At 38.2% G+C, this 18,348-nt stretch overlaps 2 protein-coding genes across 2 annotated transcripts; one reads left to right on the forward strand and one right to left on the reverse strand.

The window, feature by feature from the left end:
* Nucleotides 1–4,888: 4,888 nt before the first annotated feature.
* On the forward strand, nt 4,889–6,822 carry LOC104117960 (UPF0481 protein At3g47200-like). Its single transcript, XM_009629114.4, has 2 exons — nt 4,889–4,994; nt 5,284–6,822. Exon 2 carries the CDS (start codon nt 5,349–5,351, stop codon nt 6,663–6,665), a length of 1,317 nt encoding a protein of 438 aa, XP_009627409.1. The 5' UTR covers nt 4,889–4,994; nt 5,284–5,348; the 3' UTR covers nt 6,666–6,822.
* A 560-nt stretch (nt 6,823–7,382) lies between these two features.
* On the reverse strand, nt 7,383–11,987 carry LOC104117967 (ubiquitin-conjugating enzyme E2 32). The gene is made up of 5 exons (XM_009629123.4): nt 11,750–11,987; nt 9,694–9,825; nt 8,908–8,992; nt 8,132–8,295; nt 7,383–8,050 (listed from the first exon to the last, which is right to left on the reverse strand). The coding sequence occupies exons 1-5, from the start codon at nt 11,858–11,860 to the stop codon at nt 7,640–7,642; spliced, it is 903 nt and encodes a 300-aa protein (XP_009627418.1). The 5' UTR covers nt 11,861–11,987; the 3' UTR covers nt 7,383–7,639.
* Between the last annotated feature and the right edge of the window lie 6,361 nt (nt 11,988–18,348).

Below are 18,348 nucleotides of genomic sequence, written 5' to 3' on the forward strand. Positions count from 1 at the left end.
ATCTTCAATGATGATTTCCAGCCTGATCGCACCTATGGCTCTTTGCCCCCCCTTGGTTGAATCCTTGGATCATCACATGACTTTCTGAGAGTTCGTTCATGGGAATACCAAGTTCTTTCACAGTGCGAATTGGTAAAATATTCACTGAGGATCCTCCATCAACCAAAATTCAATTTACCCTTTCATCACGCATATAGCCAACCAGGTACAATGGGCGGTTATGAAGAGTGTCACCTAGCAGAAGATCGTCATTTGTGAACGTGACTTTTTCTTCACAAGAATTAACTTCTTGAGGAGTGGACTCGATGAGCTTTTCCGAAAATGGTGCCAACGGTAGGTCATCACTTTTTTCTTTCCCTTCGTCACCATGGCAACAAGAGGCATCGATACCCCCATGGGAAATCTTCATGCGGAACCAACTTGGTAAAAACTCCTCCAAGGTCACTGGATTTTGTGACTTTTGAGAGTGGTGCACCTCCACTTTTGCTTTTTTTAAGTGCTTAACTGGATTCCATCTCCTTGGTCTTTTTACCATCATTTTCCTTGTTGGTTGTTCTACTGATTCTTTTCGTGGTCTCCTTCTGTGGTGCCTACGATGAGTCACCAACGTCCAACCTCCATCATCATCAGGTTGATTGACTTCAGCTTTGTCGTTCTCCAGTAATTCTTCATCTTTACTTTCTTTAAAATCACATAATTCATCCGGACTGAATGAGCCAATGGTGATAAAGACTTGGTTTGCGCTTGCTTTCTCATCTTCAAGCACGATCTTCTTTTCGCGAGCCAAGTCCATAACTTTGTCCTTGAAGACAAAGCACTTTTCTAGAGGGTGGCTGACAAGTCGATGGTATTTGCAGTAATTTGGGTCATTTATTTTCCCAGCTTCACTTGGTCACTTCATCTCCGGAAGCTCAATGAGATTTAACTCGAGGAGTTCTTCAAAAATAGCTGGCACATTAGAATCCATAAATAGGTACTCTTTCTCTTGCATTTCTTTTAGAGTCAACTTTCCACTTGGCTTATCTTGAAAAGAAATGGATTTCATACTCTGCTTCTTGCTCACCTTCGTCCTGAACTTTACATGTAATGTGTTGACATTCATAGCTTATTTGATTTTAGGCTTGGGTACGAACTTGCCCCACTTCCTGACTTCTTGCTTGTCATTCCCCTTGCGAGGTTCATAGATGGGTAGCCTTTCATTTCCAGCAGAGGCCATGCTCAATTCTATGTCATGGGCACGAGTTGCAAGTTCTTCAAATGTGCTAGGCTTGATACCTTGCAAGATGTAGCGCAATTCCCAATGCATGCCTTGGATGCACATCTCTATGCCCGAAGCTTCACTAAGCCTGTCTTTGCAGTTGAGGCTTGCATTCCTCCAACGATTGATAAAGTCGATAACTAGTTCACCCTTTTGTTGACGAGTATTTGTAAGTTCTATCATACTCACAATACATCTCGTGCTATAAAAGCGATTAAGGAATTCTTGCTCTAGTTGATCCCAGCTATTAACAGATCTCGTCTCGAGGTCTGTATACTAATCAAAATCATTTTCTTTTAGCGAGTGGACAAACTGTTTGACAAGGTAATCTCCATAAGTCCCAGTGTTGTTGTATGTCTCAACGAAGTGCGCCACATGTTGCTTTGGATTGCCTTTACCATCAAACTGTTGAAACTTTAGAGGTTGATAGCCAGTAAACATCTTCAACATATCGATCCTTGCAGTGTACGACTTTGCGTACGTAAGGGAGGACTTGGCAGCAACTTCATATTTATTCTTAATAGTTCCTTCAATGAACTCCTTCAGTTGATCGATGAGAATCATCCCTTCAGATGAGACAGGGATAGCCTTAGCGGATGCTACTCGTATCGGGGGAGAATCAATCTCTGGAACTTCTGGGAGCTTGCCAGGTGCATGGGTGGATTATTCTTCCATCAAGATTCCCACCCTGTCTGTTAGCTTGTCAATTCTAGCATCTTGATTTTGCATGCACTTGGTCAAGCCAGCGATTGCTTCCGTCAAGTTCGCCAACTGCTCTTTCACATATGAAGTATTTGTCACCATAGCTTGTATGATTGTTGTAGATGATGAGGAGTAACATGTATTGTCACACAGATTGATTCTCTAATGGCTCAAGCTACGCGGTGTAAGTGGGGAGGATCCATCACTTGAAGCATCATCATCTTCCTTCACAGTCGAGTTCTTGGATCCGGGGAGGTCAAGCAGAGCAAGAGTTTTCTTCATCTTTTCAGCAACATCGTTTCCTCCTTTGGGTACGTTTGTGGAAAATCTTGCTCCTTTTGAGGATGAAGATCCGAAAACAGGGGTTGATGTGGACTGCACTTAGGATGCTTGTTGTCATAACGAGCTTGCTTTGCTCCTCATAACTGGTCCAAAGCTTCCAAAGGTAACATCGAGGATGCTTTCCACATCAGCATAGAACCTGGAATTAGCAGCCTTGGTGGAAGTTGAACTGGAGTTGATTTTCTTTGAAGCCATTTCAATGTTGTTGAACTTTGGTGATTTGAAAAGTTGAGATGAGAGGTAGAGATTGTCCCACTGGGCGTGCCAGAATTTGTAGACAATAAATTGCGTTGAGAAAATAATCGAGACTGAAAAATATTGCAACAATCATAGTATTTGATTTCAAATATTTGAGTGTACAATCTCTATGAATCCTCTGATTCTTCTTTCCAATAATAAATAAATTCAAGGGTCTTTGAGCTTGATCTTGAATCTATATTTGTTTTCACGAACGATGATCTTGAATTCAAGTAGCACGAACTTTGATTTGAACTCGTACCCCTTGAATCTTGACTTGTTCTTCGTTCTTGAGCTTGAACTTGATTTCTTGAACTTGAACTTGATTACTTGAAGCTTGAAACTTGTAGAAAAATTTACGGCGTTTGATCCACGAGCTCTCTCTTGCTTCTTGTTATAACTTCTGGTATCTTTTCTGGGTTATGAAGACCCCTATTTATAGTTGTAGGAGGAAAGAGTTATGATAAGAACAAACTCTTTCTGACCAATCAAATCGAAGTATGACAAGGCCGCATTTGATTGGCCAGAACATGTCACTTAACTTTTTAATGTGACTTGGCATGCCTTGTCATTTTGACACATAGCATGATCCCATTGGCTCTTCTGTTTGACTTGGCGTGCCACGTCATTTGACACGTGGCACCAAACTGGGCCTCTAGAAAGATGATATCTTGGGCTTAATGGAGTGGGCTCATCACTTTAGCCCAATTAAATGGGCTAGCCCAATGGATTAAGACTTATTTATTTAATCCATATATGTTGGATTTATATAACTACTCTAATTATATAACCCAATAAATTTATTTGAACTAATATATCTTGAATTTAAAATATAGTCCAAATTATTTTACGGATTTAATTCCAATAAAATTTGTATGCCTACAATTACTATTTGGAATTTGAAATCCAATTTTTTTTTTACTGAAATTTGAAAAAAAAAAGACCTTTTTGGAGAGAGGGTGTGGGGTGGGTAGGGGTGGAGTTAGGTGGGTGGGTGTGAGGGTGTGGGGTGGGTGAGGATGGGAAGATTGAGAAGGAGTTTTGGAAAATGTTTTCCCTTCTCTTGATAAGGAAAATATTTTCCTCCAATTGGAGAAAAATGAGTTCATAAGGAAAATATTTTCCAAAACATTTAAGCCAACCAAACATGAAAAAATTGGATACCAAACACACCCTAAATCAACTGAAATTTTCCTTTTATAATTCAAAATCCTAATATTTAGGATCAAATATAAGAACTAATTTTGACATTATTTCAAAGTTTCACAACTAAACGTTAGATTTGCATTCAAGGCATTAAAGTCAAAAATAAAGAACTGCTACTACTTTTTAATTTGAAGAAAAGAACTACTATTATTGGCTCTTTCATTTATTTATTTGGTACTATTGTTATTCTAAAAAGTAAAGTTAGATGAGAAATTAGAGTTAAAATAAGTCAATATACGACTAATATGAAGGAATTAATTTCTATTCCTTCGGCCTCAAATTATTTATCGAAATCTTTAAACATAGATGTTCCAAATTATTTATTATTTTAGAAGTTCAAGACTAAATTTTTTTTTTTTTTTCATTTTATCCCAAGCAGTAATTATTCTTGAAGATGGAGATGGCACATAAATAAAGTAAATGTAATAAAGAGATATTATATTAAATACATAAAGAAGGGTAAATAGTCAAAAATTCATTGTAATTAATTTGAAACGGATGTAATATTTATTAGTAATCAAGAGCCTTTAAATAGATAGAAAGATGATGAATTATTTGTGTTATGAAATATTTAGTTTAACAACAAAAACGTAACTTTAACCAAACAAATAATTGGTCAAGGTCAGAAATTTCATCATATGGTGAAGGTTACAATTACAGATTATTAGTACAGAAGTTGCACTAATCAATAAACTCACGAAGTTTACTAGCAAACTTAATTAAGTTTTGGTTAGTGGAATAGTATTTTCTAAAAATTGAAGGCAGTAAGCGTTATTAGTAATTGAAATTAAAAAAATCAGAAAAGAAAATTTCTAACTCAAAAAATTAAAATTCTGTGTCAAAATGATTCAAAGTTGCAAGTCGAAAGCTATATTTTTCTAAATACAAAAGGACTAATAACATTAGAAAAGACAGTAGCTTTACATATATGCAACTTAAAAACAAAGTCTAAGAATATTTATATTCTTTTGTTACTCCAATACTGTTTCCAATTCAAGATTCTTAGAGAAGTAATTAATAAGCTTTTCTTTGTATTAATTCTTTGCTTTCTGACAAAACAAATGCTTTTCTCTAAATGAAGTAAACAAATGAATTCTCCTATCTGTGAAACTCATAAGAAGATATAAAATTTTATTTTTAGACACATTTAATATAACACCTACCAATCATCATATTCCTCTATTTTATGGTTTGTCATCATCAACATATTTGGATTATTTCTCTTTAGTATCATTGCTGCATTCATCTGGTAAACTTATTTCAATCTTTTCAACCTCTAATTCCATCTATTTGTTTCTCTTTTTCTTTCTTTTGCACCTTAGGGGCAGTGGAGGATTTAGATTAGACGCATTGGAATCGACACAATTCATTATATTTTGCTCGGACTATATATGTGTGTTGACCGTCTAAAAATTTGAGACATATATAAAAAGCAGAACGCACTGACTCTAAATCTTGAATTCGTCGATACTTAAGGCGGTTGTTGAGGGTGGGTGGTACAAATTCAAGGTTTTTTAATTTGTTTTTTTTTTCTGCAGAGGTTTGGTTAATTCATTTATAAGATCTAATGAAATAACGATTTTGGAGGGAGCCAATTCTAGTAATGTCTCAAGGAAAGATGAAAGAAGAAGATATATCCTACACAAATATCAAAAACAAAGATCATGTATTACTCGATATCGTGCAAGAAGAAGAAGAAGATCTTGTACAATCAATTGGCGAAAAGATGAAAAATATCTCAAATTTTTATCGTATCAACAGAGTTCCTCAAGAAGTTAAAAAGGGAAGTGAAAATAGTTACTCTCCTAAATTAGTCTCAATAGGTCCTTTTCACCATGGAGTTGACACACTTAAGAATATGGAGGAACAAAAGTGGTGTTATCTCAACACGCTCGTTAGTCGAAAACCAATAAATACACAAACCATTTTAGAGAATTGTGTGAAAGCACTTAGAAATTTAGAGGAGAAAGCAAGAAAATGCTATGGAGAAAACACAATTGATCAAATTGGAAGTAATAAATTTGTCCAAATGATGCTACTTGATTGTGGCTTTCTCATTGAGCTTTTTCTCAAGCTTGCTTTAAAGGGTTATCGACGTAGAGATGATATATTCTTTAGCAATTACGAGATGTTTTTTCGATTAAGATGTGACTTAATTCTACTCGAAAATCAAATCCCTTTTTTTGTTCTACACCAAATATTTCACTTAGTTCCAATTCCTAAAGAATGTAATTATTCCCTTATTCAACTTGCTTTACTCTTCTTTAGAAAATTAATTCCAGGTGAAGGACTCATATCTATAGATAAATTTGACCCTGAAGTTCACCATTTATTGGACTTAGTTCACCAATGCTATCTCCCAACGATTCCTCAAATTCAACCAAATGGCGTACAAAAACATTTGCACAATGTACTACATCTTCATGCTGTAGGGATCAAGTTCAAGAAAGCAATAAGTGAAAGTGTTATGAATGTTAGATTTACCAAAGACAAAGTATTGGAAATTCCATCTTTGAAAATACACAACTACTCTGTGATTTTATTCAGAAATCTGATGGCATTGGAGCAGTTTGGTTCAACAAGTCTGCGAGTGAGATATCCAGCGTCTGATGTTTGTACAACAGTATCCACAACTCCTTTACGGGCTCACAGTAACATTGATTCGAAACACGTTATGTCTTACGTTTACTTCATGAAATCTCTTGTAAGGTCTGCAAAAGATGCAAGCCATTTAATACAAAGGGAGATTTTGGACAGCAGTTTATATAATGATGAAGAGATTTTTCAACTGTTCCATAAGCTTCATGTGGAGTTTGATGTCAAGGATTTCTATTATAGTGGACTTTGTGAGAAAGTTAATGGATACAAGAAGAAAACTATGTGGAAAGTATGTTGCCAGAAAATAAACAAGACTTCCTAAGGAATTGCAGGCTTGACTGTTTTCTTAGTAGTTTATGTTTTTTCTGCAATTTTATTTTCTTTTCTTGCATTTTTACTGCACCACGCTTGAGAAATTTGAGTTTTCAATCTCCTTTCATCATTTTCGTTTTGGTACACCATTATATGCAGATTCCAAATTATTCCATTAAAGGAGTGCTCCTTACCTAGATTTACTTCACTTCCAGAGGCTCGAATCCGAGATTTCATGAGTGGAGGGATCTTATTCATGCCACCACAATCTCGAACCCGAGACTTCTGGTTATGGATGAAGAGGCTCGAATCCGAGATTTCATGAGTGAAGGGATCTTATTCATGCCACCACAATCTCGAACCCGAGACTTCTGGTTATGGATGAAGGAAACCTATTCATTCCACCGCAACCTTGCTGATTCATGAAAAAGTTGATGCAAATGCAGCCAAACACTAAAGCTCCTAAGATGCAGAATTATAAGATTTCATTTAGTGACTCGGAATAATCATCAAACTTTTGCAGTGAAATAGTTGGCAGATTAGAAATAAGTATTGATTGTATATTACCTTGTTTCTATTATAAAAATGAATTAGCTTATTACCTATCAATCTGTTTTATCTACTCTAAACTTAAGACAAGCACATCCATGTTATTATATATATTATTATTACTTGAAAATAGCCATAAATATTCTTTATTACACGTTTCGAACAGAAAGAAGCAAGCTAATGTGAAACTAAATTTCTTTACTTCATCTTAACTTCTTCACATGATCCTTCGCATCTCAGAAAAAGGACCATCTTTTATCTATACAAGAACTCTGTCAAAATAACATATGGTAATTCATGTTTACACGATCTATATAATTGACGTCACAACGGCAAAGGGATAAATATACTACATATTTCCTGGATAAGCTTGCCGAATTGGAGTAAATTGCCAAACATATTCCCAGTTGAACTGCATATTTACTGTTGGTAGATTCACGATTCATCAATGAAGACAGCACCATGGCCATTAGCTTTCATGTACTTCTTTAACAGAAGTACAAGTATAGCAATTGTAAGTCCAACTGCTGCCCATGTAAATATACGGTCATCAGCCTGCCTCGAAACGCTCTGTTGAGGTGTATGCAGTACCCGAGGCTCGCTTGGCCGTGCAGCAGGGAGCTCTATAGGTGCCCGTACAGGTTCTGCATCTAAAGCCAATTCGCGTCTCTCTTCAATATTTGTGTTAGCATCAGATGGATTATGAAGCCTTTCCTCAGCAGCGGCGCTGGGGTTTTCAGGACTCTCTTGGACCTCATCCTGTCCATTAATGTTCTGTTCTTCAGGAGCTGGCGAGGAAGTAGCTTGAGGAACTGGGGGTGCTTTGCTTAGCATGTATTCATGTATCTGTAAAACAAATCAACTATTATCGCTTGAGCCTCCAGACGATGGATTGGATATCAAAATGATATTCAGATAATGTTATACCTCGTCAATCAGCTTCTGGCGCTCGGGAGTTCCATATCTTGGAGCCGTTTCACGAGATTTAATAGCTAAAGCACGCCTTTCTTCCTTTGTATAGTCTAGTGATCCAAGGGCACCATTTGGGTTGGTGGGCATAAATGCAATCAGAGCTACCAGCGCAGTCCGAACTGCAAATCATAAGATATTTAAACGCTGATTAGCTACCGTAGCTCCGTCTGACCAAAAGATGGAAAGCAGCATCCATTAAGACAAAAGACTAAACCACACAATAGCTTGCGCACTGCAAACTGCTTTTTTCTTGTCAATACAACAAAAGAATAATAATTGCAGGCCAATAATGTATTGTAAATAGTCGCCAATCCATATGGGTTGCTCACACTCTACTATTTGATTGAGATTTTTGCATACTGTGGGTGTTTGCATTTTTGTTTTGCTCAAGTACAGGACACCAACAGCAATCATAAAAAAGTTATACCACATATTCAATCATATCTTCTGACTTTTAAAACCATCAACACAGCCTCATGTCAAATTTAAGTACACTCCGCGAAATACAGCCACAGGTTAAAAGCACAGGACCATATAATTTCAAGAAGGGAAAATGCCAACTCATACAGATGAAGATATCTTTTTATGCCCTAACATGACATTGCCTAAATTCGCAACCCCCCCCCCTCCCCAACCCAAACAAAAGTAAACACTGGTGCAACAATATGAAAGTGAATTATTCATTAAAATATAACATATTGCAAAAATGGTCGAGAGAATGATGAAGTTACCACTCCATGACGGTTGCCAGTGCTCAGGGTGATGATTAGAAATGCTCAAACATATCTTGGTTTGGGTTTCAAAACGTCCATTGGGCTGAAAAGAGAATCAACCATGAGTTAGCAGATTATTAAACATGAAATGAATCAACTCTAAACCCAGATGGCAATGGAATGGGATAGGGTTTGGCTCTCCTGTTAGTAGACTATCCCAACCCACAATATGCACAACTCACGTGACCACCCACTGCTCCCAACAATGCCATATCTTCTCTTTTTCATGCTTTTTCCTTTTGTTTGCTTTTTACAATCTTTTTCGCTACCCTCCCGAGAAAAACTATGTAGTGGGAGGGAACTTGGGTCACACTTCAAAAACATATTCCAGATTTGCACGTGAAGCAAAGGAACGACATCCTTCAGTACTCATTTTTTTATTTTATGAAGTAGACTTTCATTAAAGGCATCAAAAAGATGCAAAACAAAAGAGAGTACAAGTAAATCGACTTTCCTTCACTACTCATCAGTCAGATCTTATCCTATGGTAAGACTTTCCTAAGATTTGCTTACTTTCCACTTGAATGACAAATCTCCTTAGCCTCTTTTTCCCAAGAGGCCTGCTATTTATCCTTTTTTCGCATCAAAATTAATTAGCACCCTGCCCAACCCAATCTGTGAAGCCCGCTTGTGGCAGGTGAGGTTTGACCAGCATCACTCGCCCCATTCTGATCTCTACTAAAACTTATTCCATAAAATGACTTTAAGTAGTAAGACTAGCTTTTAAAACAGCAAGAAACTTACAGTCAAAAGCATGAAAGAAGGAGGCTTGAAAGGATATTCGGCAGGCAACTGGATCCGTCCATGATAAATCCCCCCTTCAAACTCAGAATCTCGTGGACCCCTGATTGCGAATTGCCATTCAAAGATGTTCTCCTGAAAAAGTAACATAAAAGTCAGCTTAAGTTGTACTGTCATCATACAACTTCAACAATTAAAAAATAACTTGTTAATAGAAGATGACTAGTCATTTGTCATAAGAATGTGATGCAAGATACGATATTTCTGAAAGCAATATCTACAAACGTTATTATGATGAAATCCATTTACTAGTGATGGATTCAAGAATCCAAAATACATACTGTCACCTCATAAGGGAAGGAAAATGCCCCAAAATCAAATCTTGACCGATTTATATCATAACAACAGAACAGCATTAAAATGAGCTAGAAGAGCACGGAGCTCATTCACCGTTAGTGAGGTTGATTCTTAAGCAGGATCAACCATAATCCTTTGACATATTTGAACTTAGAATACAAAAACCACTAAGCCAATTTTATCGAAGCTTAAGAGTTTTATATCATGGGCATAGGACCACTATTATCTTTTAAATAGTACAAATCAAGAGTTGCTGCCTTGTCCAATTTGTAATTTGTTTATTTCAGCAGTCGACAAAAAAGGATTTGTCGAAGTAGTTTCAAATTTTAAGACTTGTACATCCACGTAGGAATAAAAGTGAGATTTAGAGAACCTCTAGCTTTAAAAAATCTCTAATTTGCCCTAATTGACAAATTATAGTATAAGAATGAAATAGGCCGGAATAGAGTAAAATGAATACAAAGGATGGTTAATAGGTGACAAGCACCCAAGGTTAAGGCCTGTGGCCAATAAAGTGGGAGGATAATAATGACTTATGAGGTCTCAGGTTCAAATCCTAGTGGAGAACACCAGATGATTTCTTCCCAATTGCCTAAGCCTTGATTGGCAGAGATACCTGGTACCTAGACCTATGTTTGTGGGAAGTAGCAGATGCCCGGTGGAATAGATGCGCAAACTGGTCAGGACACCACCATCATAAAAAGAAAAGAAATTGTAGTAGGTACAACAAGCATTAAATTAATCTAGCTATGTCCAATCCTCTAAATACTGCTTGACATAGAGACCTCATATATTCGAACTTAACTAGTCTTCAATTGAGTCAGTAGTTCACACACAATCCTTGAAGTAAATGCAAAAACATGATAAAATATATCCAACAGGATGAACTTGTCCAGCTAGAGGATAGACAATTTGCACACAGCTGAACTAAAGGAAAATAACAAATAACATATGCAAAACAGCATTGTAAAACCAAATTGGTAAGTTGTATAAAATGAATCCAGAAGAAAATATGGAACATGAAGCATCACTAACTCAGCCAAAGGCCTAAATGGATAAAAAAGAAATCAAAATTATCAGCTCAACATGAACAACCAAAAAATTCAAGCAGAAACAGCTATGAAAAGGAACATTATCCTTAAAATCAGAATGTAATAAAATTGAATCAACAAAACCCCTTCCTTGCCAATTCGGAAAACCATCAAACCTTACTTCCACAGTAAAAAAGCAAACCGTATACAAACAAATATAACCCCTCTCCCCGACACACCCTACATACATCTACATGTGCACAAACAGACAAATTTTCCAATTTATTTGATCGTTATTGCTTGCGGCCAGTAAATTTGACCAACTTTCAGATGATCCAGCAAATTACCTACACCTCCACTCGAATATATCTACAGTTTTTGCTCATGGCCAGTAAGTTCGACTAAATTTCTGAGCTAAATCAGACTATATAAATTCGGAATTTTTAAAATTAACCAATAGAGATTAGGAAATTTCGCACTATAATTTCAATTCAAATAAGAAGTTAAACCTTTTAATCAAACACCAATTGATTTGAATCCCAGAAAGCAAACAGCGTACTACATGTAAATTCTAGATCCACCACAGGTCCAAAGAGAAAAAACAAATGAATCATGAAAGGATAGGGTAAATTTTCGTAAATATTTGGAAAATCAAGGATTAAAATTGAAACCTCGAGAGGAAGGCTCATGAAATCATCGGAAGGATTAGATTGCATCTCTTTAACCTCCTGTAGTATTCTCTTCACCGCTGGATTTTTCAGATTATACTTATCCTCCGCCATTTCTATCGATCTGAGCCGCCACCGACCACCGTATGTCGGAAAATTAAACCTACCGCCGGTCGAAAAGTTCCACCGATGATAATGATGAAAATTGGTGCGAATAAATAAGCGAAAACTTTGTTTTTGGGAAAAAGTGGAAGTGGGTGGGATTTTAAGATGGGATGGGCGATGCGTCATTCAGGATGACGTGGCAGTAATTTATTGGGTACAATGACAAAGTCTTAATGGCTGTTATGGTAAAGACTAAAGAGTGATTATGAAAGATTAATGATTTGAAGGGATGAATTTAGGAAATTTATTTAGGCTAATCTTAAAGGGGGGTGATAATGATTTGTTGAGAAAAAGGGTAGTAGTTAACAGCTTGTTTGGATGGTTGTTACTATTTTTCCGTAAAACGGTACAATTGAATTTATACGTGGTTTCTATACAAATAAATTAATTCGATCATGAAATAATAAAAGAATTGAACAAATATATAATACTAAGCATTGAGATGAAGATGAAATAGCATAAACAGTAGTTTCGGGAGCAAGGCTTCCGGGCACAACATTAATGAAATCAAAAAGTAATAAGGTAAAATTGTATAAAGTTTTGAATAGATTATAGCATAAGTTTGCCAGAAAATTCGTGTCCTTTACAATAATAACAGAGCTCACTATTTATAGTTGCTCCTAGGGGACAAAGTCTTAGAATCATACCCTTCTTTAATGTCAATTATGAGGGCCATTGAACAATGTGTAACAGTGAGTATGAATGACAAATTCTTTGTAACATGTAGTATATTAAATGCTGTAGAATATTCTCTATTAAATACTACCGGGTGGCAAGCATTTAGTGCATCTTTATGAGCATCATTCTTTCCGGTAATAAATGAAACAGTTGTCTTCGGCCTTAGCTATCATATGCCTTCGGTTCCACGTGTCATCCTCTTATGTAATTACCTAACATAGCATATTTTACCCTATACAGATAGCCCCCATGCTTTTCGATGACATAACTTTGTGTCACCGGGAAGTTGGTAGAAACATTCTTTTTAGCGGAAATTTCTCTAACCCCATCTGAAAAACTTCTGACGGTTGATTAGACGTACGTCTTTCCGCATTTAATGCCCCGAATACTCGCCATCCCACGATTCAACATAACTTTTTTCGATTATCAAGATAATTATGGCCACGAATTTAGGCACATAAATCTTTACTTATATGCATCAATCTCCTTCATTCACACCCATAATTCTCCAAACTCTCTTCGTTCAATTTGTACGTTGTTCTTCAATATTTCATTAACTCTCCTCATACGAGAAAAACATTTCCTTATTCTATAACATATAATGGCTTCTTCTTCAAAAAATATCAGTTCCTCAAAGAACAAAAACAAAGCCGATGAAGCCGCTCCTCCTACAGTGAGCACTATCATCCCTAGAAGTCTTGTCACAACTAAAGACTTCGAAGAGAAATTTCTTTCTGTTAGCTCTCGTACATGGGCTGTTAGCAGATATCCTTCTTCCATCCATCCTTCCAGCATTCCTGTTGTGAAGGAAGATTGTAACTGCTAGGATTTAAGCATTATTGCTCCTGATATAGCGGAGTGGGTAACCTTACCCAAGAAGGGTTTTACGTACTTCTATACGTATCCCTTCACTTTGGGGACATTTTCTCTGAGTAGAGAGCTTGATTCTGTTATTGTGGAGTTTTGCCTCCGCTACCAAGTATGTTTGGCACAGGTGAGTCCCTCGGTGTGGAGGATAATTGCTTGCCTTCGGCACCTGTGCCAAGAAACGGGGGAGGAGCTATCCCTAGCTCACATGATGAATCTTTATTCCCCCAAGATCTTCCGTGGAGGGATGATTAACTTCAGTAAGCGGGGCTGTCACGCCCCAAACCTGAAGAGACGTGGCCTGCACCCGGTACCATACTCGACCCGAGCGTGCCACTCTGTAACTATGAACTCTAGAGGGGTAACCCTCAACCTAGGCCGATGAGGCCATATTCTGAATTATCTGAAAATATCATCTCTCTCATCTGAGGGGTAAACATACCCAAAAACTCATATATATTTAAATATATATATCTATATATAAATGTGCAGGCTGACGAGGCCGCCATGAATATCTACTGATATACAAACTATACAGGACTTGTCTACAAGCCTCTAGAGATAGTTGAACTGTATCATGGTCGGGACAGGGCCTCGACCTACCCATCAAACCTGTATATATAAAACAGACTCCAAGGTCTAGACCTGGTAACTCCGGGGAAGTGGAGCTTACCAACCAAGCTGTCATTTAGCTCTGTCTACTGGGAAGGTCTATCCAGCTGTCTATCAGGACCTGCAGGCATGAAATGCAGCGTCCCCAGCAAAGGGATGTCAGTACAAATAATGTACTGTCTATGTAAGGCAACAGAATAACTGAAAGCTAAAACTGAACTGATGATATAATAACTGAATGTAACTGGGAGTCAAAAATAATCTGAAGATATGCTTACCTATTGATACTGACTCAACTCTCTCCATATAGTATGTAAAATAGTTGTCCGGCCCTATAATGCTCGGTATGTGTAACTGCCGTGCCGTAGTAGGCTCGCTCATAGGCGCTCGGCCATACTAGGCTCTGTATCTCGGCCATTCTGGGCTCGCTCATAGGCGCTCAGCCACAGTAGGCTCGGTATATAACTTACCATCTGATCAGAGGTTGCCCAATAGAGGCCTGCCCACCGATTATAGCTCGATGGTGGTAAAAATACTGTAACACTGTATATATATATACACTCTCTGCTCTATTGGCTGAAATAAGACAATACTAAACTGAATATGAAGTCCCGATAAGGGAGAATACTGTAACTTCTGAGACTAGGATAATGTGAATAAATTCAGGAATACAAACTTCTCTTTATGCTTCGTTATCAAACTCATGTAGTTACGAGATCATACCAAAATGAAGAAAGGTTTAGCCTTAACATATCTTATCACAATCTTTCCAATCACCAAGTTGAGCTCACCTCTTTTCACCTTAATTTACAAGAATGATAATAATGCTATCGTTAAGTTACAAAAGGTACAACTATCGCACAACGAACGACAAGCTTATTTTGTATTAAAATGGGCAGCATCTCCCATATAATCCTTACTTTCTCCAAATTTAAGATAACACCAACAATACAAGAACAGAACAATAACAACATATATACATCATTTTCCAGCTCTATATACGCCATCAAATACTACAAAACAGCCCAACACACCCCAATCTCTTCATACACAAAATGACCACCGTAGTAGTGTCAAACGACCCGGAAATATTATGACGAATGACCAGCCCAACACCCTACATTTATATGGTGTTTCTACACCCCCTTCCTCCTCCAAAACTCCACAAAATAGTCCACTACAAGTGAATAATTCGAACTCACGGCTTCCGATCATCGTCCCGTGAGTTCTTACAAGTATAGAACGACTTACCATGAATTTACAGCAGAAAAAATGGATGAAAGAGAGCAGTAAACTCACCTTATTTGTTAGATAACTCAGCTCCTATCTTGGTTCTTCAAACTCTAGGTTTTACCTCCAATTAGAACTTGAAAGGGAGAGAAAATCAATTAGGGTTTGTGGGAAATTTTTGGGAGGATTTTTGCAGAGCTTATATCTGGTTATTATGCTCTATTTTAAGTCTAATATATGAAGAAAATAGGCCTTTAAAAGGCCTCTTTGGACGACCCGAAATGGCCCATTTTTGGGCTCTCATTTAAGCAAGTAGGTGACACACCTACTTGTCACCTAGCAGCTTGCGCAGTATCGCAACAATGATCATATCTCTCTACTCCGATGTCGTATTGATAAACGGTTCAATGCATTGGAAAATAGACTCATATATATTTAATTTGATGGGTAGAACACCCCGTAACTCTAAGTATATTGGGAGAAACGTGCAGTTACATTTGACCCAAAGTTTCAGTAAAACTTACGAATGTAACTTGTGATGACTTTCATCGACTTTTATACCACAACTCGCTTGACTTTAAAACATAACATACGGATGTTATACGACTAATACAAATCATAACATAATCTCCTTATCATGTTAAGCACCCTAGTCTCACCCCAAAGATACATGTTATAACATTCCCAACTTGTCGACTTTTGACGAAACATTGTTTTCTTCAATTGCTTTAGCTTCTGAACCGTCCAACCCTCTTTGTACTTGTTGTTCATGATCTTAAATATTTGTAACCTCAGAGGTAACATGATTATCTTATTTTATATACTTTTAAAATATAATTTCATTTCTGAGCTTACATCAATTGACTTACGACGTACTCGTTCGTACGAAAACATGAGTTGTAACAGGGGCCACTATGCATTGCTATCCAGCATGGATGATGATAATGATCTTGGGTGGATGGAACGGTTTGTTTCAATTTCCACTAGTGACATCATCTCGGCCTCGGCTCTTTCCTTCCCGGAATTGTGGAATTGCACTCGTAAGTATACAGTTTGCTTTTATTCTTGTTAAAGACCATTCCTCGCCATTATTAAATTTTCTCCTTTTACCTGTCTCAACGACTCGGTGGGTTACCCATAGGGTTGAGGTCTTGGACAAAAAGGTTCAAAAAATTTTAAACGTCGCTATGCCCGAAACCCGCACGTGGAAAGAACTATCCCTGAAATATGGATGGAAGTCCAAAAATCATGGTAAGTTGAATTTATCTTGTCCTTATCCTTTCTTATGAGAAAGTTGTCAGATTCTTCTCTCCTGCTGAATATAGGTCTACCCTAGGGCTCGGTTATCGTCCCCGAGGATGATGTTTGGCTGATCTTGTTGATGCGGCGAGGCTGCTGCAGAGAGCTTTTTCATAGACATGCATCTCCGGGCCTGCTTCTGGTGCAAGTGTTTTTTCCCGGAGTCCCCGGCCAGAGAACAAACAACCAGAAAAAGGCGTTCCTCCGCGACCAGGGGAAAAGAATAAGAGGGCAAAGAATGCTGCCACTGAGTCATCTTCGGAAGTCGTGGTGACGAGCCCTCCGCATAAGCCGACCATAGATACTGTGATTATTGACGATGATGGAGAAGCTAACGAGGAAGGAGCTTCTCTACATAGAAGACGACGACCTTCCTTAACTTAACAGATTGCTCAATCTATTGAGTTAGTTACACTAACCGAGGACGATGCCTCGGCGCTCAGGGGGAGTATGAAATGGTGGAAAATGCCAACTCCCGTTTTCGAATCCTAGTCGTTGCGCCCGGTATTGTGGGGCTGAGTACCGGGTCTCTGTCATCTTCGGTTGACGAGCAACTAATAACCAGCACTGCATTTGACGCAGCTGCTTTTCACCCTTCAACACCATCAGCTTCATTTCTTTCTTCACCAACTCTTCCACCAGCAACTACTAAATTATCTTCACCGGCTGCATCTGCCCGAGTAGAGGAGATTCATCCCCCCCAGTCCCAGTTCATGGGAATTTGGGGAAAAATTATGCTGCCCCCTCAGAAGATCTGCAAAGGAGGAGGAGCGTTACTCTCTCGATCTCCATCGGATGCAATTTGATGTCCCGGCCGGTGAAACTTGCAAAGTATCTGAAGCCTTTCACTTCATAAAAAGATTGGGAAAAGATACAGGCTCTCTTGGGAGAGTGCTTGTTGAACAATGCCATGCACAACGCCACATCGGCACATTCTTTATTTCTTTTGCCATGTCTCCTATCTTTGATTAAATAAATATCCTGAGTTCACCTTTCTTGTTTTATAGGCCAATTTCCTTTCTTCCAAGGGCCTCCAGAGGTTGATTCGGGACAAAAAAGAACTTACCTCCGAACATGATCAACTTTTGGCCGAGCGGGACCAACCTGCTGCTCGCCTCTCAGAATTGGAAGCCAAAATTGATGAGGCCATTGTGTTAGAGACTCGTTTGTAGCAAAGCAAGCAAGAAAAACTGAAGAGATTGCTACTGCGGGGGTGAAATATCCCCAATTGGAGGAGAAGTATAATAAAATCATTGAGCATAATAGAATTTTCAACTCTACTATCTGCAAACTCAACGTTAGCCTCAAGTCCATTAGATCCACCCGGAAAAATCTTTCTGCCGAGATTAACCAACTTAATGAAGAACTCAAGCAATGAGTGGCTTCCCTCGTTGTTGAAAAAACTTACGTTATGTTCAACATGAGGAGAAAACCTTGGAAGAGGCTAAAGCGGGTATCATTGACTTTGATTCTGAAATCGCTAAAGCCCGTGAGCTAGAGTAAGCTGCTAAAAAGGGGTCTCCCAGCAAGGCCTAATGCTTCCGGTTCTTCTGGTTCCGGTTTCGAAACCTCGAGAGCTGAAGAGGAACCGGAGGGCGAAGATGTTAAAGGCCAAACTTATAAGGGCCAAGATGTTGAGCCATCGGAAGATCTACCCACTTACCATGGGGGCGCGAACGCTTCTCTTCTTCCGAGTTTCGGAGATACAGCAGTTTAACTTTTCCTCCGGGTCTCCCGACAGGGCCCGATGC

This window comes from Nicotiana tomentosiformis, chromosome 12 (genome assembly GCF_000390325.3).
Source record: "Nicotiana tomentosiformis chromosome 12, ASM39032v3, whole genome shotgun sequence".
NCBI classification, from domain to species: Eukaryota; Viridiplantae; Streptophyta; class Magnoliopsida; order Solanales; family Solanaceae; genus Nicotiana; species Nicotiana tomentosiformis.

Bases quoted from the DNA above. Each gene is read 5' to 3' on its own strand.
- LOC104117960 (XM_009629114.4), top strand. From the start codon at position 5,349: ATGTCTCAAGGAAAGATGAAAGAAGAAGATATATCCTACACAAATATC.
- LOC104117967 (XM_009629123.4), bottom strand. From the start codon at position 11,860: ATGGCGGAGGATAAGTATAATCTGAAAAATCCAGCGGTGAAGAGAATA. The intron at 9,826-11,749 runs GTTTCAATTTTA...TTACTTTTTCAG, and splicing joins TCATGAGCCTTCCTCTCGAG to GAGAACATCTTTGAATGGCA. The intron at 8,993-9,693 runs GTAAGTTTCTTG...TTCTCTTTTCAG, and splicing joins CTTCTTTCATGCTTTTGACT to CCCAATGGACGTTTTGAAAC.